This window comes from Aspergillus aculeatinus (assembly GCF_003184765.1).
Source record: "Aspergillus aculeatinus CBS 121060 unplaced genomic scaffold BO66scaffold_6, whole genome shotgun sequence".
Lineage (NCBI taxonomy): Eukaryota > Fungi > Ascomycota > Eurotiomycetes > Eurotiales > Aspergillaceae > Aspergillus > Aspergillus aculeatinus.
In genome coordinates this window covers 528790-551971 of record NW_020291475.1, presented here as the reverse complement: position 1 = coordinate 551971, position 23182 = coordinate 528790, and the positions used below count along the sequence as shown (strand labels likewise).

Sequence of the window (23182 nt, the reverse complement as noted above, 5' to 3'; positions counted from 1 at the left end):
GCTCGCGTGGCAATATGGGCAATCCCTAGCACGTGGCAGACAACGGGCTGGTTCTGGCTTTAATCTATTATGGTGCTGATGGAGGGCCGCCTCATGCTCTGATTCCCTCTTATCGCTGCTCTTAGATCGTCTTGGATCTCGATAACCACACTGCACCAGCCCGCAGAGACAAAGAAAGCACTTTTCCCCCTCTAGGCGATCCCGATCAATGAATAACCAGGAACAACTAATCAACTTTGTTCCTCTATACGTTCCGTAAAAATCAATCACCTTCCTTGTGAGTAGCTATCGGGAAGCCAGGGCAATTAGTGGTCGCAGTGTTCAGCCAAACCGATCTTCATGAATTGTTCCTACTCTAGGATCAGGAGCCGGGGTGATATGACAATCCGCCCCAGCCCGTAACTAGTATGAGTAGGTAGTGACTTTGTCTAAGTTGTGTTCCAACAGCAGAGAACCCCTGTCTGATGATCAAGCTGCTATCCGTCCGATGTCTCATAATACTTAGTCGAGCCGACCATCTCGGAGAGTCTGACATGGTGTGGCGTGCTGCACTGCAAGGCTGTGTTACCAGTGGGCGAAAAAAAAAATAGGTTGACTACAACCTTGAAGCCACTGACCGGGCTAGATCCCGAGTACGGACATGACCACCTAACTCCATCCCGGGTTGTCGCTTGTAAGTTAAGTTGTAAGTTAACCAGGGGTACGAGTATGAATTGAATTGCCAATGCCAACAATGACCAAAGAGGATGAGAGAGAGAGGGCGAGTAAAGAAAAGGAAAAAGTGAAAACTTCAGATAGACAAGGTTAGAGCTCAAATTCCTTTGTAAATCCTTGACTTTTATAGGATTCGTGGCCATGGGCATTTTACTTGAGTATATCTATTACTTCTAGGATTTTTTTTTCCATTTCCATTCTCTTATTACATAGAGCCAAAAAAAATACCGCTCCTACTGCGGGCGACCCACTGACATCTCCCCTCCCACCCCCCCGAATCCTCGAACAAACGCTCAACGCATGTGCGCACGTACACACCTCACCTCACCTCACCTACGCCGCCTACCTCCGGTTTCTTGCTTACTACCTTTACTTTACCCTTGTCCTCCACTCCTCTTTTTTTCTCTTATAACATCCTTCTCTCTCGCGCTTTCTCACAGACATACTCTATCTCTCTATCTTCCCCTAATTCTTACGCAACTGTTCCCCTATTCCTCATCGTTCCTCCGGTAGAAGAACAGACAATAGTGTCGCGTCGCCCCTTTCCGACTGTGACCCCTTAAGAGGTATGCATACTTGCGCAAGCCCTATTTCGCCCGTCCGATTTCCTTTTAGCGTGGGTGCCAGTGCTAGATTTTATCCCCGCCGTCTTGTTAAGTTTCCATATGAAAGGAGAGATCGCAATGACCTCCTTAGTATTATGACATTCTCTGCCCTCATGCCCCTATGTATCAGTGCAGTGAACCCGTCAATCGCTAATCATGTTTAATTAAACCCACGTCTAGTCACAATAACCTACCTCATTGCGCAACTGCCAGCAGCGGAAGTTTACTCAATTTTCCACTCCCCACCCCTTCCTTAGGGATCCTCCCTGTCCAGTTATGGCCAGACACACCTCGCTCGACTCCGAAAGACCAATCATGGCTCAATCTGTAAGCCTATTACTCCCGGAATATGGTGCTTGGATTTTGACCGGAGGCTTTAGAACCGGACGTCGAAGAGATTCTCGACTGTGAGCGGGAGCCCCTCGGTTGCGTCATCGGATCTCTCGAGTCTGCCCAGTGGGGATCCCCGACTGGCCGACTTTCACCATCTGCGGGACGGCTTGGAGCGATTGGAGAACAAGCCCCTGCTGAAGCAGCGCTTTGTTCCCACCCCCGAGAAGAGCGACAACCTCAGCAAATTGGCGCTGGGAGCGAAAGTCGAGCGCGCCCTCGACCGAAGAATGACAGGCCAGGATGCCATCATGCGCGAGCCCACCTTGAATGAGAAGGCCGTTGTCGACTCGACTGCGTCCCCTTGATATGAATCTCGGTGCCTTTTTTGAGATGTCGACCCTTACCGTGCATGACTCTTATGGTTTTTTGTGATCGGAACCCTCGCACCCTGGGACCCAAAGTCACTTCTTCCCTCCGCCTGTCGGTATCGGGTGCGACGGAACCCTTTCAAACGCGTCTGATATTTATCACTTTCTGGATGAGAAGCCTGTCTAATATCTGTTTTCATACCCCTGCCTCGAGCCAGCTGTTCTGTTTCTGCGAATTCAATGCCTCTTGTGGCTGCCATTACATATTCCATGAATCTACTTGTTCGTTACATCTGACTTATGTGAAAGATCCTTGGAGTACTTGATGTTATACTTGAAAGGCAGTGCTTGTGTTTCTTCAGATGTATAGCCGAGTGAACAGATCACTGCCATATGTACTTACCTCTAGAATGGGGATCGAAGTGGTGGTCAATTATCATTGGTCGTACAGTTGCTCTCAGCCAGGCCAAGACACGTAGATACGCCTGGAAATACCATTCCTCGATGAGATTTTCTTCTAATCCACGGCAAACGATCACACCTGTCAAATGAGTCTGCCTGGACGGTTGATTGGTGGGTAGCAATACCCCAGAATGGTTCCTCCCGACATGCAGGTGGGCATGAGCTCTCGCCTGGAACACCTTAAATATTTGATTAGGACCTGGGCACCACTGATTCACGACCTCACAAAGTATATATCATCCATAATTCGAAAGCTATCCGAAGACATAAAGTTATTGTTCGGGACTATTTCTTGCCTCGGGTGTCAACTGGCCTGGATTCGACAGGCGGTGAGCATACTGCCGAGCGGGCTTTTCTGGGTTCGATGCTCCCAGCACCAAGCAGGCCTTTCCATCCACTAACTTACCAACCAACCTCTTATATTCACCACTTCCTCAAACCATCTCCGTCAACCACTAACAGCTTGCTCCTCACTCAAATCTCTCTTGCTTCTCAGATTCTTCTTCCAGCCATTTGACGCCTAAGTTCTCGCCCCAATTCTCTTTTTTATCTACTTCTTCCTCAGGCTTTCCTTTCGCACCGCACTTTGTCTAAATCCGAATCGCACAAGACTTCCTCTTCTATTTCACACTTCGACGACTTCGACGCGCAAACATCTTGAACATAATTGTTGTTTCTGTCCTTCTTGTCTAGCTTGTTGCATACCCAGTGAGCAGCTCCCTCGTTTCTAACATCGCACATTCATGAATTACTTTTTGCTTCCGCCTTTTTCCTCTCGTCCCTCATCTGACGCCATATCTCCAAAGCACGTTGAATATTAACAAAGAGCTTCATAGACGAGTGAAAAGCGTCTCCCCGATAGAGCTCCACCGCCACTATTTTCTTTCTGTCACATAAAGCTCGGTTCTGATAGCCTTTATACCTTGGGCTCTTGCGATTTACGCCTCCTCGTCCTTCACCTTCATCGTTTCTCAATCCTCAAATTCTGATTCAGCACACAATGGCCGACACGACCCAGGCTCCTTTGAACGGCTACCCTGCGCAACATGCGTACCCCGATTCCTACAACCACACCCATGCCAATGTGAACAGCGCTGCCAACTTCCAGCCTGCGCAGTCTACCACTCCCTCGAACGCGCCCTCGACCGAACAGAAGAATGGCATTGCTAAGGATGAGGTTGGTTGGTACTTTGTCGAGCAGTACTATACCAACATGAGCCGTAGTCCGGAGAAGCTCCAGTTCTTCTATTCTAAACGCTCCCAATTCGTCTTTGGAACGGAGGCGGAGAGCGTCCCAGTTGCAGTGGGTCAGAAGGTAGGTGCACTCCAATTGAGCGAGTCATCGCATCCGCGCTATCGGGAATGAGCAATTGCTGACGTTAGATGTATTTTCAGGCTATCAATGAGAAGATCAAGCAGTTGGACTTCCAAGACTGCAAAGTTCGTGTCCTGAACGTTGACTCGCAGGCGTCGTTCGACAACATCCTCGTCTCCGTCATTGGCGAAATCTCCAACAAATTGGAGCCTTCTCGCAAGTTCGTGCAGAGTTTTGTCCTGGCCGAGCAGCCCAATGGTTACTATGTCCTGAACGATATTTTCCGTTACCTGGTTGATGTTGAAGAGGAGCTGGAGACCGAAGAGGCTGCCCCCGCTGCCGCTCCCACCGCTCCAGCTGATGAGCCTACTGCTGAAGAGCCCGCCCAACCTGAGGCTGAGCCTGAGGCTGTCCCTGTCCCGGCTGCGGAAGAGCCCCAGGTTGAGGAGTCTCAGGTCGACAATGAGACAGCTGCTGCTCAGGTTGATCAGAAGCTTGAGCAAGCCGAGCAGAATGTCGAGGAAGTACCCGCTGAGCAGTCGGCTCCCCAGACCAATGGCGCCGAGGCTCAGGAGGCCCCAGTTGAGGCTGCTGTCGAGGCTGTTGAGCCCGCCGCTGCTGCTGAAGCGCCCAAGGTTGAGGAACCCGCGACCCCCGAGCCCACTCCTGCTCCCGAGCCGAAGGAGGCCCCTGCCCCCGCTAAGGAGAGCGCCCCCGCGGCCAAGGCTCTTCCCAAGACTTGGGCCAACATCGCATCCAAGTCCGGCGCCACCGTGCCCGTGGTTCCCGCCATTCCTGTCGCTCCAGTAAAGCCTGCTGCTGCCCCTGCTGCTGCTTCTGCCAGCTCGTCCCAAGCCGCAGCTCCCGTTCCCGCCGCAGCTCCCGCTCCCGCTCCCGCTCCCGCTGCTGAGTCCGCTCCCAGCCAGCCCTCCTCTAACGATGGAGCCGGTTGGCAAACCGCTGGTCACGACCACAAGAAGTCCCAGTCTCGCGCGGCTGATGAGCAGAATGTTCTTGCTTACATCAAGAATGTCACGGAAAAGGTCGATGCCAGTTTGCTCAAGCAGACTCTATCTCGCTTTGGGAAGCTCAAGCACTTCGATGTGAGCCGCCAAAAGGTATGCAATTGCTCTCGCCTGGCCCTATATTTTAGTGTGATTGTCGACGCTAACCTTCTCTGTCCCCCATGTAGAACTGCGCCTTTGTTGAATTCGGCGATGCTGCCGGCTACAACGCCGCTGTTGCTGCCAATCCCCACCAGATCGGAAGCGAGCAGATTTACGTTGAGGAGCGCCGTGCTCGCACTAATGCCTACGGTGGTAACGGTAGCTATGCTGGCCGTGGTGGCGCTGGCCGTGGTCGTGGAGACCGTGTCGGCAGCCAGGGTCGCGGCGGCTTCCAGCGTGATGGGCGCGGAGGCTTTGCTCCTCGCGGCCGTGGCGGCAATGTCAATGCCAAGGGTCGCAACCAAACCCAGACTGCTTAAAGCCACAGCAACGTACTGACGAACAAAGAAACCGAGAAAAAAATATGAATTCTTCTTCAAAATCTCAACAACCTCCACGAATCCAGGTTTCTTGCCTGAGGAATGACGGAAAGTATTTCAGTGAGGTCAAAGCTGTCTATGGCCTTCTTTTTCTCTTCTGTATCTCTTTATCTGGTCATGAACGATTTTCTCTAGCCCTTCCATCCTGGTTTCGGACCATCCTATGTTTTTAGATGCTCACGGCGATCCAGGACATGTATTACTTCCCCCTCCCTTTCCCATTTACTGAATAATGACATGTGTTATGTGGCCCTGCTCTGGCACGATGCATATTAGCGGTTGGAAAAGTTGTCTTATCATTTCCTAACTGGGCAGTTCTTGGTCGTCTATCTGACTCTGGTTTTCTACTGATTTATTGTGTTTTCATGACCTTTGTGAATGTGTCCTACCTCTCCAGCATAGCGAGCTTATTGCCCGTCATGATATGGTCCATGTTTTTCAGCTTCTTGAACTAGACGGTGTCCCGAAGTGTGTCTCTTCCCTTGCCGGCGATGATTTGCGGGTAATTGCTATGGTGAGGGCCGTGGCTTGAAGTAGGACTGGTAAGCTTTTTTGAGAATGAACCATGGGTGAGACCATCTTCGTGAATTGCGAGTGGGTTTGCTCTACGACGCCCACAAGTGCACAAAATCATGGTGGCCAGGAGAAGTAAATGCAGTTGAATAAAAGCAGTTTCAGTATGTCCTCACTGCCAATTAAAGGAAAAGAAAGACCTGGGAGTTGACGGCAATGGATGACTCCAAACAATGACCTTGAACTATTTACAAAAAAAGGTCTAACTAGTGAACGAGAGGCAAAAAGACGGTGGCGGCGGCGGCGGCGGGCGAGGCAAGGCTCATTGACTGATTGATCTTGACATGAAAGAGGCGACTGGGCGGGTATGAGTAAGGTAACCTAAGTTAGTTAGTGAGTGTACCGTACTAGGTACCTCAGCTCTAGTACAGTACGGTAGTAACTTACTGTGTTGGGACTAACTAGTGGTGGAGTGGAGCGGAACGTTCTAGATTAAGCGCCTCGGTTCTCAGGCAGCGGTCTGAGTCATCCGTTTGTCCCTCAACTCACGTAACTACAGCAATGGATGCACAGACAGAGCAAGTCCAGCGTACGGAGTAGGGGTAAACACACAGTTAGTATTGGGTGTTTGGGTATGCACCCATTGACAACAACAGATCGAACCGTCTAGATCAGTCATTCAGGAACACAATCTGAATGTGTGGAACGGACTGGAAGATCCTGGGGAAGTCAAAGAGCGCCAGAGACCACCAAAGACCAGCGGAGACCACTGTAGAAGTCCATAGAATAGAATCGAGCCAAATTTTGTGTTCCGCCGCCGCAAGCATAAGGTGCCCGCTGTCCGCCTGGAAACTGCTAACCCATCTTTTCACACACCCCCCCTCCCCTCCCCTCCTCCCAAGCTTGCTATTTTTTCCCTCTTCTACCAACTCACCTCTCAATCTCTCTTTCTCTCTACATCCTACAACCCCTCTACCCTCTATACCTCTCTTCCATTACAAACCTATCTTCCTATTTTCCCCTCCTCCCGCCATCTCTCTTCTTCTTCAATTCTATTAGAAAGAACTTTGTGATACCTCTTCACCTTCGTACTACGTTTTCTTGTGAGTATATTCTTCCTTCCACGCCTCACCATCAACTCATCTCTCACTCAATATGGCGGAAGTGACGAACTAACCACACTCTCTACTACTAGAATCTCATCCGCTTTCTCTTCCTACCATCATCATGTCTGCCGAAACCTTTGAGTTCCAGGCTGAGATCTCTCAGCTCTTGTCGCTGATCATCAACACTGTCTACTCCAACAAGGAGATCTTCCTCCGTGAATTGATCTCCAACGCCTCTGATGCTTTGGACAAGATCCGCTATGAGTCCCTGTCGGACCCCTCCAAGCTCGACTCGGGCAAGGATCTCCGTATCGACATCATTCCCAACAAGGAGGCCAAGACCCTGACCATCCGTGATACCGGTATTGGTATGACCAAGGCTGTAAGTTCGATCCCGTTGGTCAATTCTTCTGGAGTAACACACAGCTAACCATGCCATTCTAGGACTTGATCAACAACCTCGGTACCATCGCTCGCTCCGGTACTAAGCAGTTCATGGAAGCCCTCTCCGCTGGAGCTGATATCTCCATGATCGGTCAGTTCGGTGTCGGTTTCTACTCTGCTTACCTGGTTGCCGACCGCGTCACTGTCGTCTCTAAGAACAACGATGACGAGCAGTACATCTGGGAGTCCGCTGCCGGTGGTACCTTCACTCTCACCCAGGACACCGAGGGTGAGCAGCTTGGCCGTGGTACCAAGATCATCCTCCACCTGAAGGATGAGCAGACCGACTACCTCAACGAGAGCCGCATCAAGGAGGTTGTCCGCAAGCACTCCGAGTTCATCTCCTACCCCATCTACCTCCACGTCCTGAAGGAGACCGAGAAGGAGGTCCCCGATGAGGAGGCTGAGTCCAAGGAGGAAGAGGGTGACGAGAAGAAGCCCAAGATCGAGGAGGTCGATGACGAGGAGGAAGAGAAGAAGGAGAAGAAGACCAAGACCGTCAAGGAGAGCAAGATCGAGGAGGAGGAGCTCAACAAGACCAAGCCCATCTGGACTCGCAACCCCGCCGACATCACTCAGGAAGAGTATGCTGCTTTCTACAAGTCCCTCTCCAATGACTGGGAGGATCACCTTGCTGTCAAGCACTTCTCCGTTGAGGGTCAGCTTGAGTTCCGTGCCATCCTCTACGTTCCCAAGCGTGCTCCCTTCGACCTGTTCGAGACCAAGAAGACCAAGAACAACATCAAGCTCTACGTTCGCCGTGTCTTCATCACCGATGATGCTACTGACCTCATCCCCGAGTGGCTCAGCTTCGTCAAGGGTGTTGTCGACTCTGAGGACCTTCCTCTCAACCTGTCCCGTGAGACTCTCCAGCAGAACAAGATCATGAAGGTCATCAAGAAGAACATTGTCAAGAAGACCCTCGAGCTTTTCACTGAGATCGCTGAGGACCGCGAGCAGTTCGACAAGTTCTACTCTGCTTTCAGCAAGAACATCAAGCTTGGTATCCACGAGGATGCTCAGAACCGTCAGACTCTCGCTAAGCTCCTCCGCTACCAGTCCACTAAGTCTGGTGATGAGTCCACCTCCCTTGCCGACTACGTCACTCGCATGCCCGAGCACCAGAAGCAGATCTACTACATCACTGGCGAGTCCATCAAGGCCGTTGCCAAGTCTCCCTTCTTGGATAGCCTCAAGCAGAAGAACTTTGAGGTTCTCTTCCTGGTTGACCCCATTGATGAGTACGCCTTCACTCAGCTGAAGGAGTTCGATGGTAAGAAGCTCGTCGACATCACCAAGGACTTCGAGCTCGAGGAGACCGAGGAGGAGAAGGCCGAGCGTGAGAAGGAGGAGAAGGAGTACGAGTCTCTTGCCAAGAGCCTCAAGAACATCCTCGGCGACAAGGTCGAGAAGGTCGTTGTCTCCCACAAGCTCGTTGGTGCTCCCTGCGCCATCCGTACGGGTCAATTCGGTTGGTCCGCCAACATGGAGCGTATCATGAAGGCCCAGGCTCTCCGTGACACCTCCATGAGCTCTTACATGTCCTCTAAGAAGACCTTTGAGATCTCTCCCAAGTCCTCCATCGTCAAGGAGCTCAAGAAGAAGGTCGAGACTGATGGTGAGAGCGACCGCACCGTCAAGTCCATCACTCAGCTGCTCTTCGAGACCTCCCTTCTTGTGTCCGGTTTCACCATTGAGGAGCCCGCCAGCTTCGCTGAGCGTATCCACAAGCTCGTCTCCCTCGGTCTGAACATCGATGAGGAGGCCGAGGCCACCGAGGAGACTGCCACCGAGGAGGCTGCTCCTGCCGCCGCCGCCGGCGAGTCCTCCATGGAGGAGGTCGACTAAATGTCGTGCGCAAAGCTTAACTCCTTCACGAAGCTCATATGCGTTTGATGACCCTCACTAGTTCCAGCGGTATTAGCCTCAGGGATCTATATGTTAATCACTGAACCAATATTGCTCTAATAGGAACAGCGAAGGGTCTCCCTTTGTTTATTCTCTTCGTTTATTACCCCACCTCCCTGATTCACTATGTGAATTCCTTATGGCGTTTTGAGCGTTTCTTTCTTCACTTCAGTTTATCAAATCAAAATATGTCTGTTCTGATCAAATCACTTACACTACTTGTTCATTCAGGCAGGGGAATCTTCAGATCAGTAGATTTCTATTGGAGAAAAAAAAAACTTCTCTTGTGTGTAATGATGCCCTCCTCGTATACTGTCTTATTCTCTGCAGCCCGGCGTTATGATAACCCATACGTCTGGTACGTAATCTAAGAAAGGGCCTAGCTTTATGGTGCATGAAGCTTGGGCAGAAAGCCAAAGGTATTATTGGAATCCCCAAGTAACCTAGCCACGTGATCTTTCCTGGTTCACCCGCACGAGTTCAGAGATGGATGGATATATTTCCATACAGTTTCAGCACCTGCAGATTAAGACATTGTTCAAGATGGCCAATACTTCCGCTACACCAAGTAGACCGCCAAGCGGCTTTTCGGTGCCTTGTATCTTCTACTCCGAAGAGGATATATCTCCTTCAGCCACATTGGATTTGATCACAAAGGTACTATTCAGAGATGAGGGAGTTTGAGACTAGATGATACAAGAGGTTGGCCGAAGCCGGGTGCGTAAGCATCCTACGGAGTTATATATTTGGGTGAATCGACAGGTCATCAAGGGGCATGAAATGCGGTATTGAGCGAGAGATTGTGGGGGGGAGGGGGGGGGGGCGGAAGTGCAGTGAACAAATATATGCTAGAGCAAATTGATAACACGGGCCGATAACCTTGAAACGCCGAAGACAAAGTGAGGTGAATGGTATTGGGTCAATGGGACATGAGGACATGAGGACAATAAGCCCCCCTTGGCAGCATATGTAGATGGGTAATAGAGGGGCATGAAGGCAGCACGCTTCTTGAGAACTGTAATAGTCCAGCGAAGTCTAGAGCGAAGATAAAGCCAGGATTTTGGAGTTGTGATGTGGGAATGAGTTATAAGGGTGGGGCTCGTTCATCAGTATGAACTGAAAGGCTGAAGCGGGAAGGTAACGGACGGCATCATCCTTAGTTAGTTGCTGGTGTTGTACCAGTCCAGGTGCCATTCGCACAGGTTGCGTGAGGGAAACCCACAGGCCTTGGCTAAACAAAATGCGAGCCCGCCAATTACCCCGAAGCTCCCTACAACCTGGACGACGGTCCACCCACGTCGCCGGAGGTCCTCGTACCATCGTACGAGGCCTAGCGGGTCTTGGGGGCTGAGGCGAGCGACCTGGTACTCCACGTTGTGTCCGTTAACAGTCCGGCGGACTACCCCACCGCCACCAGCTTTCTCAGTAGGCCTGTGGAGGCCGCAGAAGCCCGGGGTTTGGGTGATAGGAATCAACGATCCCTCTACGACACACTCCCCGATACGTTCCGTGAGCCAGATGGCGCGTTCGCCCTGGGCCATCGCGGCATATCTGTCTCGTTCGTTCTGAAGGCTTTGCTGCAAATCCGAAGCCCACCTGGCCAGCTGCACTCGAGCCAAGCGCTCCTCCTGACGGGTGTGGTCCGCGAGCCGAGCCATGGTGTAAGTGGGAGAGCCGCGGTGAACACTGTGTGCGAGTGTGAGAGCGCTCAGAGGGAGATGACTCTGCTCCTCCTGCTGCAGCTGCTCCTGCGAAGGTCTTTCCTGCTGTTGAAGGGCTAGCTTCTTTGCAGCGGAATGCCGCATCCAGGCAACGTTCTCCCTATCAAAAACCCGTCGAACCAGCAACATTAGTTCCGAGGGCACCAGAGGTTGGACATAGTCTGGGCTCATAAGGGTGCTGGCATCCATTACATCGTCGTTACTGGCTTTGGCGGAAGATACCGCGAAAGGTAGGTGACCATTGATGTCTTCCGTGTCTGTGCTGGACTCGCCTAGAAGAAAAGGCTTGATGGACAATTTCTGAGCGTGCTTCTGGAATGAAGACTTTAGAGCGAAGATATTCTCGTCGGTCAAAAGATCTGATTTAGCGATGAGGGGGATGACATTGGTCCAATCACAGAGCCTTTGAATGTACTCCATATCGGCGAGGAGGGTTTCTAAGAAAGTGTTGGCTGTTATCACGGCCGTTGAAGACCTGGAAAAGTTCGAACTACTCACCTTTTGAGATGAGGTAAAGAACAGCATCCACTTGAGTCCCACCGTTGCCAGCGAGTAAATTCTGGAAATCATGGTTCAGGGCATCGATGGCGGTGGTTGCTCGAGACAGTTGCTGGCGGATATATTGTATGACCGAATCAGTCTGCTCCGATCGACCCATAGACGTGGCTGAAGTATCTACAAAGCAAATGTTGCGCTCCAGAACAACATCACCTGTGCTTTTCCTCCGCCGGAGCACACGCGAGTCCTCCAAATCCGACCACCACGACGGATAGGGCTTGGTACTAGCGTATATTTCCGTGATGGCCACTTGTGGAAACCTGAAGATGTGGGACGTGCGAGAAGATTTAATGGAAGGCCGTGATATTCTAGTAGGGGAGGCCGAGGCAAAATCGTCCATGTGCACAATGTCATCGCAGGCCTGAACTATAGACTGGATGAGAGATGACTTTCCCAATCCTTGTAACCTTTATATCAGCATCCCTTTCTCGGTAGTAGCATTGATGGTTCCCAGCCTACCAGATGCACCTGCGATCAAAACCTTCAATCGACCTAGAGCCTTCCCACGATCTGTGAAGGGTTTCCGACTGGGCATCTTGATGCTTGGCATGATCAGTTGGGATGTGTTGTCTGAAACAGGATAATGCGCTATGCGATAGTCATCATCATCATCATCTTCTTCTTCTTCTTCTCCGGAGGCCACGGCCTGACTACTCAAATCATCGGTGATTGAAATATCATCAAGATGGCGCATGGAATGATTAGAAATGGATCGGGGACTACTTGGCAGGGATGAGTGGTCATCCGGGTTATCGAAAGTCAAAGGGGTCAGCGGTCGCGAGGAAAGTCCCTCAGGAGAAGGCCGAAAGGGTTTTACTGAGCTGGTCGTAAGCATATCTGAAGGCTTCAAGGTCGACCTGCGACGGATTGTCTGGCGGGCTTCACGCTCCTCTTCCTCATCTCGAACCAGAGGCTGATGAGTGCGGGCGACAGACTCCTCCAGGTCAGGCTGGCGGTTGCAAGACAAATTCGAAAGAATGTCTTTTGGAATATCCGTTTCCTCCAGACTCTGTACCCCAAATATATTCTCCGCGGGACGATTAACTTGGTCGGGGGAAAGCTCCCTATCGGAATCGGTGATATGACTGCTGCTGCGGGCCAGGAAGAAGGTAGCGGGGGCGGTACTGCGGGGATCGGTCCACTGCTGTTCAAGCGAGGCTTTGCGGGATCGCGGTACCGCAAGGTCCGGCACCGGTGGCCTCATCGTGGGGCAAAGCAATAGTTGTGAATCACCAGATAAAAAGAGTAAATGCCCAAGTAGAATATATACCCATACCGTGGTGGTGGTGGTGGTGGTGCCGGGGGGGGGGAAGGGCGGGGGAGGGCGGTGTTTTGATGCTAGCACCAGGATATTGTTGTTAGGTTGTCTTAACCTAACTTACTCTTACATTGGTTAAGTAATTGTTAATTGGTGTTTTATGTCATCATCCTCATGGCATGTCACATCTCAGTCACCAGACCCCGCACATGACAAGTTATGTAAGCTCATCTCCAGAGTGAAACGACCACTTAACGTTACATAATACGTAGAAGATGGGGATCTTTGGTTGGCCCGTGCTCTTATCACAGCACACTGCAGCGGGTTTCCATTACTCAAATCGGCTTGCAATTGCCAGGAATGTGAGAGGAACCAAATTCGAAACCCTCCTCTCCCGCCCGCGGCGGCCGGGTTTTGTGCTTAACCCCAATAACGTAGTGGGGGAGAGAGAAAGAGAAAGTGGTTCGCTGACCATTCAGGCTCGCTGAGATGACATGCAATACATACGGATTCATTCAAACCATAAGACTTCTCTGTAGAGACTACTAGGTAAGTATGAGTACGATGAAGTAGGTGTCTACCTAAGTAAGGTAGTGGCAAAAAAGGTCCATACACTAGCTTGAAATATTAGTACATATGAATATTTAGTATTATATATCGGTAGTTATAACTTACAGTACTCCGTACATCCTCCCGTATCCAATTTCTCTAGGGCTGCTCGTCTCGGGGTGTGTTCTTCCTTAGTTTGTCTCTTTTTTCTTTCCTGATCTTTTCCCCACCAGAACTACTCTGTGCTAAAAGAGACAAATCTAGAACTCCCATCCACCGTCGGGCTAGGATTGGCACATCTCTTCGGTACTCCGTACACTGCATCCTTTTCTCTCAATCTGCGCAACTCTCAATGTTATTTGAGGCATTATAAGTAAGTTCTTTCCAGCTTCTTACCTAACCTCTAATAACTATGACCGGAGACCAATGCTGCAGACTACTCCTTCCCGTGCCGGCATCCTAAGCCAGGCACCAGACTGATAAGTTGCTAGGGAGTACCACCGGACCACCGGTCAAATGAATTCAGCTCGCTAATGGACCGGCAGGGAGACTAATGTACGACCTAAAGCAGACAAGGTCGGCTAACAGGTACGATGAAACATAACTCATCATTATTATAATTCTTATTCTTGAGGTGCAGCAAACTTGTATGTACATACAGTACATACCCGACGGATTCTGTCGCTCCTGTCTCGTGGTGGAATTCTTTTGCTCTAGAGGTCACTTGGGCATTTGCCCAAAACGTAATATCTGATCAGCCAGCCCGCTAGCCTGTCATCGTGAACCAATTCAGGATCGATTGGAATTGTGAGAAGATCCCAGAAGGCTGTGGGCTGAATCCCAAACACAGACCAACGGTGTGGCGTGGCGTTGCGTTGCTTTGCGTTGCTTTGCTCACAACCTTCAAGCGCCTGCAGGGTGAAAATGATAGATAAGTAAAACCCGGGAAACTAACACCACCACCTATGGTCTGATGTAGGAAATCAAGCTGTTGAGCTCAGGCCATGTTAATTTATCTCATTTTCAGCCTTGGATAAATAGCAAGTACAGTACTGGAGATGCATACTCATAGATCGTCACCTGCGTATACACAGGTAAATAAGTATGTAGTACCAAGTAAGTAAGTAACATATCGGTAATCTCACTGAGTCAATAATACATATGAGTAGTACGTAGGTACAGTACTTTGCTAACTAACTAACTAACTGATCCACCCGGGAATCTCCCCTCCTATCTCTCTCTTTTACGCCGACTCCACTGGGCCGGGGCCCTTTTTTCCCCGATCACTACCGGCTACGTACTAAGTTATAAGTTAGTCTAACTACTACTCCGTAGACTCGTACAATCTCCAGTAGTTCTGTTATCCGCGGAAATCGTGCCATTGGGCTCAGTGCCGCGGAACTTATTAGCCTTTTAGACTTTCAAACTTGGAAGGTTTCTCGGTTCTCTCTTTTCCTGGAGTCTCTCTTTTACTTGTAGTCCCGAGTCCTGAAGCCAGCCAGTCAGGCCGCTCATCCTCGTTCCTCCGCTCCTCTCTCTCGCTCTAAGTCCCGACTCCCTCCCCTCCTTCCCTTTCTTATTATCTTATTTTATTTTTGGTGGTTCACTTTTGGTTCACTGTCTCAAAATCATCTTTCTTCTCTTTCTTCCTCTTCTTCCTCTTCTTCTCTCCTCCTCCTCCACCACCACCTCCTCCTCCTTTTTTTTTCTCTTTTTACCTTTCTTCTCGCGTGACCATTCCCAGTTCTGTTCTGGTGGTTGAAGTGACGTTCCTATCGGTACCTAGTAGTCTGCAAATAATCTCTTTTTCTGTTTTGACTACTCATCCTTCGTCCTCCACCATGTCCCTGAAAGCTTCCTCCTGAGCGTGCCCTACGCCCTCCTCTCCTCAAGTAAATGATCCTCACTGGATTAGTTTGGTCCTTCTTCGTCTTGATTCTAATCGCGACGCCCAGCTCTTTCCCAGTCCCTCCTTTCCTCCCCGCATCACCCTATCGTCGACAATCAAACGTCTGCCGCTCACCGTCTCCATTGCTCCACTTTTCTTATCGAACAGAAGCTGGGAGTTCCATCCGTTCTGCACCCCCTTCCACTTCGTCATGGACCAAGGGCATTCCCTGTCCTGGTCGGACATTCCTCCGTCCAACGACGATGAATTCACCAATTTCCTCGAGTTCGGAATGCAGTTTCCCGACGTGGACGGTCAACCTCAACCGGACCATCACGCTTCTCGTCCATTGATTGACGCTGTCACCATGTCTTTGCCCGTCTCGACCGCCGCTGCGCAGGAGCAATTGGTTAGTTTGGATACTGGCGACATGACTGCCCCCGCTTCGTCGTACAGCCCCATGATCAACAACGATTTCGCCCTGGACCTTACCCATCACGGACAACAAGGTCAGCCACATGGCTCGTCCTTCTCGACCGCGCCAATCACCCCGGCCTTCTATGCACACAAACCACCCATGTACCATCCTCATCTGCACGCGTCAGTCCCGGATCAGTCACACTCGTTATCTCAACCGACGCAGTCGATGTCCCAATCCTTTGTCCCGCAAGGCAGACCGGTCATTCCTTCCACTCCGAACAGTGTCGAGTTCCATGGAAATGCCGCTACATTCCCGCAGCGGGCGGACGACACCCGCGAAGTTTACGAAAGGTTTAACCGTGTGAACGATGAACAGGTAAGCGTCTTGATTGGGAATGGATGGAAGCATCTGCGGAGAGCTAATGCATACGTCCGCTTCGCTCTAGGCTCTTTACACCCCGCTTGTCTCGCCAGCCATGACACCGTTGGAAGCTCAGTTTCGTCTTCCCGAATACACTATTCCTGGAGAGTACTTCACCCCCCTCACATCACCAGCCCTCGAGGCACAGCACACGAACTCCAGTGGCTATCCTTTCCATTCCAGCCAGGTGTCGGAGCTGGGGTTTGTCCCTTCACCTGCCGACAATCCCCTGACCATGGCGTCCAGTCAGTCATCCCCGGGGCTGATACGGAAACATCGCCGACAGCCGTCCAGCACAAAGTCCTTCTCGGCTCGTGCGAAAAAGCAGCAATCGCCCTCGGTTCGGCCACAAACACGCAAAAAGTCCTTGATGAGCCTCAATGCCGACGAGCTGTTGAATAGCCTCAGTCAAGACCAGGTTGCCAATGCCACCCACGCCTCCGGCGAGAGTGGACTTCGTTATGCCAGCAATGAGAGCTCCGGTCAAGATTCGGTCTCGCCAGAGCCTCTCTCCGAGCCCTTAATGCCCCCGCCTGCTTTGCCTCACTCGCGGAGATCGCCGGCCGTTCGCCCTCAGCCAGCTCGACCCTCAGATGTAAATGAACCTGCGACGCCGGCGATGCTCATGCGCATTCAACGGTCACCGGTCTCGACCACCCAAGCAGTTCCTCGATCAACCCCCACTATCTCGGAACCCCATGACGACGTAATGGAAGATGTGGTCCTCCCCGAGGCCGCAACTTCGCTGGCTCCTTTCACAAGACCGCAGGTGGCTCGTATTGAAACTACGGTGCAGGCGGAATCGGTTTCGTCAGAAACCTCAGGAAGTACGACCCCAGCTCTGGAACCGAATTCCGCTCCGGTCGTCAACAGAAACCCCTCCTTGGCTCCCAGCCCTCGCTCAATTGCTATGCCTTCGCCAAGCGGCCCGCTGCCCAAGAAATCGGACACACCCAAACTAGGTCCGATAGGGCGGAAGCGACAGAGCTTGAGTTCCTCGCAAGCTAGTCCCAGCCTGCGTCCCAAAATCAGTCCCAGCATCCAACCGCTAGTCCGTGGAGATGGTAAGTATTCACTAGCCGCACCATTGATCTACGAGTCAGCTGATCGGATTCTGTTCCTAGCAATGTCGAGCGAAACATCGGCTCTGTACTTGGCATCGAAGTCGAACTATCAGCACATTCTGGACGGCACCCTTCTGCCTGGCGTCTCCTATCCCGAGACCTTAGCAGAGAATCTCAGCTCAAAGCGCACCAACCACAAATTGGCCGAACAGGGACGAAGAAACCGCATCAACAACGCACTCAAGGAGATAGAGACACTCATTCCTCCGTCATTCATCCAAATGAAACATGCTAAGGAGGCTGCTGCCTGCCCCCTCAAGGGAGCCGACAAAGAAAAAGACAAAGCGAATAATCAACCAATTAGCAAGGCCAGCACGGTAGAGATGGCAATCGATTACATCAAGAGCCTTCAGCAGGAGCTTGAAGAGACTAAGGGCAAGCTGGACATCGCGGAGAGTCTCCTGCGAGACTCGGAAGCCAAGTCGAAGCACGCCAACGCGACCGCGGGCGTTGAGAGTGGGCCGGAAGTACAATCTACAGTCGGACGCAGCGATCGTGACTAATAAACAAGAGAATGGTTCTTCTTAAGGTAGATTCTGAGGTTGTAAGCTGTATTCCCGGTAGCGGTCCCTGTCCCCCAGCGATACGATATCCACGAAGGTGCATACTGCCGAACAGGAAAGGCATATGACGAGAAAGGAAGTTCACATTTGCACCTAAATATGTGGTGTAGCTTGTGGGATGTGGTTTGCAACCTTCTCCCAGGAATATTGTCACTATATATGGTGTGGTAAATGTCTGAACCGGCGTACCCGGGTGGATGTTTCGCTCGATACGTGATCCGGCTTCAGAGTTGTTGGATTACTATACACCTCGGCGACTGCAACAGGCCAATGGCTGCCTGTCGAGCAATGTAATATTCAATCAAACCTGCTGCACAGCTCATGCTCCCTCTTATAGTTCAGGTGGCCTACTAGACACTGGACATTTCTTTTTTACACAATTTTCGCAGGGATAGCGCATGCCCCAGGTACCAATTGATCATCACTGAGCTTATGGTCATAAAGGGAAGTTATTGAATACGGGGCATATGAGGTGGCATCAGTGGGTAGAAACGTATTATCACGAATGGGGTAGCCATCAGGGAGACAAGATTGGTTGGAATCGCCCCTCATCAGTAGTCCCGCATGACTGCCACCATCTCGTCCAACCGGGTGATTTCACCGAGCAGTAAAGCCTCCTTGCTTCTCCATTGCCCTAGTAGGGTGAGCTCCGCCGGGGACAAATACCGCTCTTCGTTCCCCTTGACGTCACTGCGCTCGGTCTTCTCCAGGAATTCCTTGAGTCGACTCCGCTCGAACCGTAAGCGCTGCATGCACCGAGACATAGCCTTGTAGGTGTCCTCCAAGATGCTGTCACGGATCCGGTCCGGATCGTAGAACCATAGGTAAATTGTACGCGACGGCTGTCGCTGTGCGTCTCGCGGGACTTCTTGCAAGTCGACGAATCCGCCGGACTGCATGCTGGCTAATACCTGCCGCAAGTCCTTGAATGGAAGGAGGCTGATTTCCTGGAGGCGCTTCTCGTCAAGTTTGCCCTTGGCGTGGAGGACACGGATCACTCGTAGAGCGACATCGCCGTAGCGAGCTTCGATGACACGTTCGAGTTCCAAATGCCGCAGCTTACGTGCCAGGTGTCGGAACTCCACTGTCCAGGTTATGAGGCCGGATACGACACGCTTCGAGGTCAAGTTGTAGGGGGGTTGAGAGAGAAGACTGAGATGCTGGTCGATCTCGTAGGTCCGGCTAGGGGCGTCGGAGTCTTGATGGCTGGTCCCATTAACTCCGTCTTCGTCTAAAGGTCTCTTTCCACGCTTGCTGACAGAGTGCTGGATTTCCATGGGGCCGATGGAGCCCGCAAGATCTAACTGCGGGTCGACCTCTTCCGTCACCGCACTCAGCGCAATCGCAACGGAGTATTGCTCGCCTTCTTCTCCTTCGCGAGGGATTTCCACGCTGTCCCGACATTGCTTGGTCTGGTATTCAATGCGTCGCAGGAGACATTCGTAGACTTGGGCGGTGGCCGACGACGCGTGCATCTCCGCAAGGTCGAGGAACCGTCGATTCCGCAGAGCAACGTCCAGTTTCTCGTAGTTGACTCGGATAACTATTCCGGACTAGATGGACGCAGCACCGTTAGTCTCAGTGACGAGCATAAATCAGCACGGTGAGCTTTTTACCTCCATAGGAGTCGCGTCCCCTCCCATGTCGTCATCAGACCACTCATTCTCCTCCTCAGCCTCGTCCTCCATATCATAGTCCATCCGGGCACTCTTGTCCGCAGACCCGCTACCAGGCCTTCTCTTGGCACCACGCGGTAGGCCGTTATGCATCAATCCACGGGTAAGATCTCCATCTAGTTTTTCCCTCAGCATAGCAAGTGTGCCTTCTAGAACGGTTTCCTCGAGCCGTTTGCCTTTCATCTGTTTGACGTCGGGCCGCGACTTGATTGCCCGTTCAGCATCGAGCGCGTTGTCTGCATAACTTTGAAATTGCGCATCTCGGACCCGGATCAAATATCCATGGGATGCCAATGTCTTCAATGTCGGATGGAGCAAAGCTGGCTGTTCGATGGCTCCGACCACGTTATGCCCATTCACTCGTTCCCCCGCCCCCTCTCCTTCGTGATCGTCATTGATGCCGTCCGCTTCCAATTGTCCAGATCTTAACTCGGGCAGTGTCTCGAGATGGCTGATTTGAGCATGTCCGAGGAGCATGATGGTGGACATGACAGTTGCCGCATACTTACCTAGCCGGTCTTGAATAAATGCGAGAATTTTACCGGATCGTACTAGGTAGTACGCAGCTTGTGGGTTGGGCTCGTAGTAGGTGACTCCCTCGTCGTAAGAGGTATAGTGATAGATGAGGTGATGCTGGATCATCGCGGCGAGACCATGACGGAGCTGGCGGTCAGACAGGCGCGAATAGAACTTGAGACGGGGAAAGGACAATCGGTCATAACGCTGAAGAATTGAAAAGATGCGCTGGTCATATTGAGGGCAAAGTCAGTCTAACTGCACCTTCTACATTTTTTGGGGCACGGTAGCTGTAAGATGTCGGGTGTATCGAAAGCGAACGAAGCGAAGGTTTGAGCTGTGAGCATACCGCAAAAAGCTCGCCAAAGTTGTCCTCAACTAAGAGCGCGCAAAGCTCCGCTGCGTACTGTGTTAAACGTTTGTTAGCACGAGGATAGAGCTAACAATGGAGCGTTGTCGCATACTTGAGAAGCCATGTTTGAAGAGGTTGTCTAGAGAACCACCGCCGTCAATTCTCCAGGGCAAAAATCGAGGTCACCGGGGGAAGAGCATGAGGCACTTGTAAAGGGAGAAGAAGGCCTTTCAAATTGTCACTCTTGAGGAATTTCGTTTTTTTTCCCCCCTTGACAACTGATTGGCGTTACTTCTTATCGCACGTCGCAGGCGTAATAAACTCACGTGCAGTCGTAAGAAGAATAACTAAATCACATGACCTCAGCTGACTCGGAGGAGGAGGAAAAGCCGGTTCCGCCCGCACACCCAATTCAGGCCAATCAGAGTACGAGTAATCAACAACGCCGGCATCTTGAAGCTTTTCAGACATCGTTTCTAACCCGTTCAACGACCGCCAGCAGCTCTCCTCGGCTCTTCTACCTTCCCACCCCCTTCAATTGCTGTTGAGCCTCTCGGCTTTATATCTACCTTCCTCCCTTTGTATCTTCTACACATGCGATAATGCTGTCGCGATCCACCATCAGCCGAAATGCGCCCCGTGCGCTTCACAAGCAGTGCTCTGCTGCCGGTGCCACCAGCCGTCGAGGCATGGCATCTGCCGCTACTCCTGGCCTCCAGTATGATGTCTCCGAGTCTGCTGGTGTGAAGGTCGCCAACAGAGAGGTTGCCGGTCCCACCGGCACCCTGGCCCTCGTTTCCAAGGCCGGTACTCGCTACCAGCCCTTCCCTGGCTTCTCCGATGCTCTCGAACAGTTCGCTTTCAAGGTTAGCACTCCCGGCTTAATTGCTCGCTCTGCAGGTCTCAGGCACACTATCTTGGACATAAGTGAACTGACGCTTGCTTGCAACGACTAGTCCACACTCAAACGCTCGGCGCTGCGGATCAATCGGGAGGTCGAACTGCTGGGCAGTGAGGTTTCCGCTACACACTCGCGTGAGAATGTTGTCCTCAAGGCTAAGTTTCTCGCCAATGACCTCCCTTACTTCGTCGAACTTTTGGCGGAGGTTGCTTCCCAGACCAAGTTCTCCGGTATGTCATCCCGCTAAGCTTCAATTTGTCGGTCAGACAAGTCTGATATATGGTTATTTCTTTTGCGCTATTAGCCCACGAGTTGAGCGAGGTCATCCTCAAGACCCTCAAGTACAGACAACAAGCTCTTGCCGCCAACCCCGAGGCTGTGGCTATCGATGCTGCTCACGCCGTGGCTTTCCACCGCGGTCTGGGTGAGAGCATCTCCCCCTCGGTTACCACTGCTTTCGAGAAGTACCTCTCTGCTGAGGCCGTCGCGGAATTCGCCCAGCAGGCGTTCGCTAAGTCCAACATTGCCATCGTCGGCAGTGGCCCCAACTCTGCGGAGGTTTCCAAGTGGGTTGGCCAGTTCTTCAAGGAGGCTCCCAGCGCTGGTAGCTCCTCCAAGTACCAGCTCCAGCAGAGCGCCGCCTCCCAGTACTACGGTGGCGAGCAGCGCATCTCCTCCAAGGCTGGAAATGCTGTCGTTGTGGCTTTCCCCGGCTCTGGCGCCTTCGGCACCTCTGCCTACAAGCCCGAGGCTTCCGTTCTCGCTGCCCTCCTTGGCGGTGAGTCCACTATCAAGTGGACCCCCGGTTTCTCTCTTCTCGGCCAGGCCACCCAGGGCTTCTCCCACGTCCGTGCCTCGACCAAGAACCTCGCCTACTCGGATGCCGGTCTATTCACCATTTCCCTCTCTGGCAAGGCCGAGCAGATCAGCTCCGCTGGTAAGAGCGCCGTCGATGTCCTGAAGAAGGCCGCTGCTGGCGAATTTGCCAGCGAAGACGTCAAGAAGGCCGTTGCTCTGGCTAAATTCCGTGCTCTTGAGTCCGCTCAGAACCTCGAGACTGGTCTCGAGGCTACTGGCTCCGCTCTCATTAACGGCAGCAAGCCCTACCAGATCTCCGAGGTCGCCCAGAGCATTGACGCCGTCACCGAGGCCCAGGTTAAGGAGGTATGTTCACTTTCCCAAAATATCGTCCATATGGCAGCAAATCACTAACCGCGTTACCTTACCCTTTAGGTTGCCAAGTCCTTCCTGTCTGGCAAGGCTTCCGTTACCGCCGTTGGCGACCTCTTCCAGCTTCCCTACGCCCAGGACCTTGGCTTGACCGTTTAATCATGTATACAACAAATACATCCTAGACTGGCTCTGCTTTTGGAGGAAAAGCGCGTCTTCCGTTTCCTTTCATCTTGTGTCTAGATCAACCCTTCCGCAGATATCTTGTTTTCCGTTTGGGATGATGTGGCTGTAGTGGTGTGCGTCTGTAATACAATTGTATCTTATTATTACATTGCGTGCCTTATGCGGTGAGATCTTGGCCCAGATGAGTGTGTATAGACGATCGTATATCTACAGTTGAAGTCGCCAACTTTGGTTTGTAGCAACAATCCATAAATAATGTAGGTCTCACGCACATGTTACGCACACTATACTTCCGAGTTTCCCGCAAGCGTTTGCATGGGATGACTGTATGGGCTGACTATGAAGCTAGAAGTGGTGTCAATCTTCAAGGTAGTGGAAGACTAGAATCAATCTACCCTTGCTGGAAGACTTATCCGTATTCTTCAATCTGGTCTCAAACGGGCTGTGGCTTGATGAGGTCAACCTTACACAGCAGGGTAGGTGCACCAAAAATCGTTCCAATCTCCAAAGAGACCCGAATAAGATTTGTTCGGGCATGTTATGCTCATGGATAGTACTCTTCGTT

The 23182-nt window shown here is 51.7% G+C and overlaps 7 protein-coding genes across 7 annotated transcripts; 5 read left to right on the top strand and 2 right to left on the bottom strand.

Annotated features, from left to right (window-relative positions):
* Positions 1-1251: 1251 nt before the first annotated feature.
* On the top strand, positions 1252-2035 carry BO66DRAFT_204056 (uncharacterized protein). Its single transcript, XM_025642544.1, has 3 exons — positions 1252-1280; positions 1500-1646; positions 1700-2035. The coding sequence occupies exons 2-3, from the start codon at positions 1596-1598 to the stop codon at positions 2015-2017; spliced, it is 369 nt and encodes a 122-aa protein (XP_025507514.1). The 5' UTR covers positions 1252-1280; positions 1500-1595; the 3' UTR covers positions 2018-2035.
* A 1142-nt stretch (positions 2036-3177) lies between these two features.
* BO66DRAFT_204043 (NTF2 and RRM domain protein) lies at positions 3178-5539 on the top strand. Its single transcript, XM_025642543.1, has 4 exons — positions 3178-3190; positions 3319-3797; positions 3878-4915; positions 4990-5539. Exons 2-4 carry the CDS (start codon positions 3483-3485, stop codon positions 5281-5283), a joined length of 1647 nt encoding a protein of 548 aa, XP_025507513.1. The 5' UTR covers positions 3178-3190; positions 3319-3482; the 3' UTR covers positions 5284-5539.
* Positions 5540-6833: 1294 nt separating this feature from the next.
* On the top strand, positions 6834-9582 carry hsp90 (chaperone Hsp90). Its single transcript, XM_025646643.1, has 3 exons — positions 6834-6959; positions 7052-7344; positions 7407-9582. Exons 2-3 carry the CDS (start codon positions 7084-7086, stop codon positions 9252-9254), a joined length of 2109 nt encoding a protein of 702 aa, XP_025507512.1. The 5' UTR covers positions 6834-6959; positions 7052-7083; the 3' UTR covers positions 9255-9582.
* Positions 9583-10134: 552 nt separating this feature from the next.
* On the bottom strand, positions 10135-12170 carry BO66DRAFT_388797 (uncharacterized protein). Its single transcript, XM_025646642.1, has 3 exons — positions 12053-12170; positions 11534-11992; positions 10135-11472 (listed from the first exon to the last, which is right to left on the bottom strand). The coding sequence occupies exons 1-3, from the start codon at positions 12126-12128 to the stop codon at positions 10475-10477; spliced, it is 1533 nt and encodes a 510-aa protein (XP_025507511.1). The 5' UTR covers positions 12129-12170; the 3' UTR covers positions 10135-10474.
* A 2929-nt stretch (positions 12171-15099) lies between these two features.
* BO66DRAFT_388795 (phosphate-sensing transcription factor PHO4) lies at positions 15100-18117 on the top strand (the record flags this gene model as incomplete). The annotated part of the gene is made up of 4 exons (XM_025646641.1): positions 15100-15292; positions 15356-16084; positions 16155-17193; positions 17254-18117. Coding segments are annotated over exons 2-4 (2123 nt in total), but the record flags the coding sequence as incomplete, so codon positions are not given.
* Positions 17968-20639, bottom strand: BO66DRAFT_342210 (putative DNA directed RNA polymerase III subunit Rpc82). Its single transcript, XM_025644456.1, has 4 exons — positions 20473-20639; positions 20358-20414; positions 19433-20236; positions 17968-19369 (listed from the first exon to the last, which is right to left on the bottom strand). The coding sequence occupies exons 1-4, from the start codon at positions 20482-20484 to the stop codon at positions 18368-18370; spliced, it is 1875 nt and encodes a 624-aa protein (XP_025507509.1). The 5' UTR covers positions 20485-20639; the 3' UTR covers positions 17968-18367.
* A 179-nt stretch (positions 20640-20818) lies between these two features.
* Positions 20819-22807, top strand: BO66DRAFT_388793 (ubiquinol--cytochrome-c reductase subunit 2). Its single transcript, XM_025646640.1, has 4 exons — positions 20819-21226; positions 21317-21491; positions 21566-22425; positions 22495-22807. The coding sequence occupies exons 1-4, from the start codon at positions 20963-20965 to the stop codon at positions 22588-22590; spliced, it is 1395 nt and encodes a 464-aa protein (XP_025507508.1). The 5' UTR covers positions 20819-20962; the 3' UTR covers positions 22591-22807.
* The last annotated feature ends 375 nt before the right edge of the window (positions 22808-23182 follow it).

Excerpts from the sequence above, each read along its gene's own strand:
- hsp90 (XM_025646643.1), top strand. The coding sequence starts at position 7,084 with ATGTCTGCCGAAACCTTTGAGTTCCAGGCTGAGATCTCTCAGCTCTTG. Across the intron at positions 7,345-7,406 it reads GTATTGGTATGACCAAGGCT|GACTTGATCAACAACCTCGG; the intron begins GTAAGTTCGATC and ends ATGCCATTCTAG.
- BO66DRAFT_388793 (XM_025646640.1), top strand. The coding sequence starts at position 20,963 with ATGCTGTCGCGATCCACCATCAGCCGAAATGCGCCCCGTGCGCTTCAC. Across the intron at positions 21,227-21,316 it reads TCGAACAGTTCGCTTTCAAG|TCCACACTCAAACGCTCGGC; the intron begins GTTAGCACTCCC and ends TGCAACGACTAG. Across the intron at positions 21,492-21,565 it reads TTCCCAGACCAAGTTCTCCG|CCCACGAGTTGAGCGAGGTC; the intron begins GTATGTCATCCC and ends TTGCGCTATTAG.
- BO66DRAFT_342210 (XM_025644456.1), bottom strand. Across the intron at positions 20,237-20,357 it reads ACTTTGGCGAGCTTTTTGCG|CGCATCTTTTCAATTCTTCA; the intron begins GTATGCTCACAG and ends CAATATGACCAG. Across the intron at positions 19,370-19,432 it reads GGGACGCGACTCCTATGGAG|TCCGGAATAGTTATCCGAGT; the intron begins GTAAAAAGCTCA and ends GCGTCCATCTAG.
- BO66DRAFT_204043 (XM_025642543.1), top strand. The coding sequence starts at position 3,483 with ATGGCCGACACGACCCAGGCTCCTTTGAACGGCTACCCTGCGCAACAT. Across the intron at positions 3,798-3,877 it reads CAGTTGCAGTGGGTCAGAAG|GCTATCAATGAGAAGATCAA; the intron begins GTAGGTGCACTC and ends ATGTATTTTCAG. Across the intron at positions 4,916-4,989 it reads TCGATGTGAGCCGCCAAAAG|AACTGCGCCTTTGTTGAATT; the intron begins GTATGCAATTGC and ends TCCCCCATGTAG.
- BO66DRAFT_388797 (XM_025646642.1), bottom strand. The coding sequence starts at position 12,128 with ATGCCCAGTCGGAAACCCTTCACAGATCGTGGGAAGGCTCTAGGTCGA. Across the intron at positions 11,993-12,052 it reads TTTGATCGCAGGTGCATCTG|GATTGGGAAAGTCATCTCTC; the intron begins GTAGGCTGGGAA and ends AAAGGTTACAAG. Across the intron at positions 11,473-11,533 it reads TCTTTACCTCATCTCAAAAG|AAACCCTCCTCGCCGATATG; the intron begins GTGAGTAGTTCG and ends ACACTTTCTTAG.
- BO66DRAFT_204056 (XM_025642544.1), top strand. The coding sequence starts at position 1,596 with ATGGCCAGACACACCTCGCTCGACTCCGAAAGACCAATCATGGCTCAA. Across the intron at positions 1,647-1,699 it reads GACCAATCATGGCTCAATCT|AACCGGACGTCGAAGAGATT; the intron begins GTAAGCCTATTA and ends CGGAGGCTTTAG.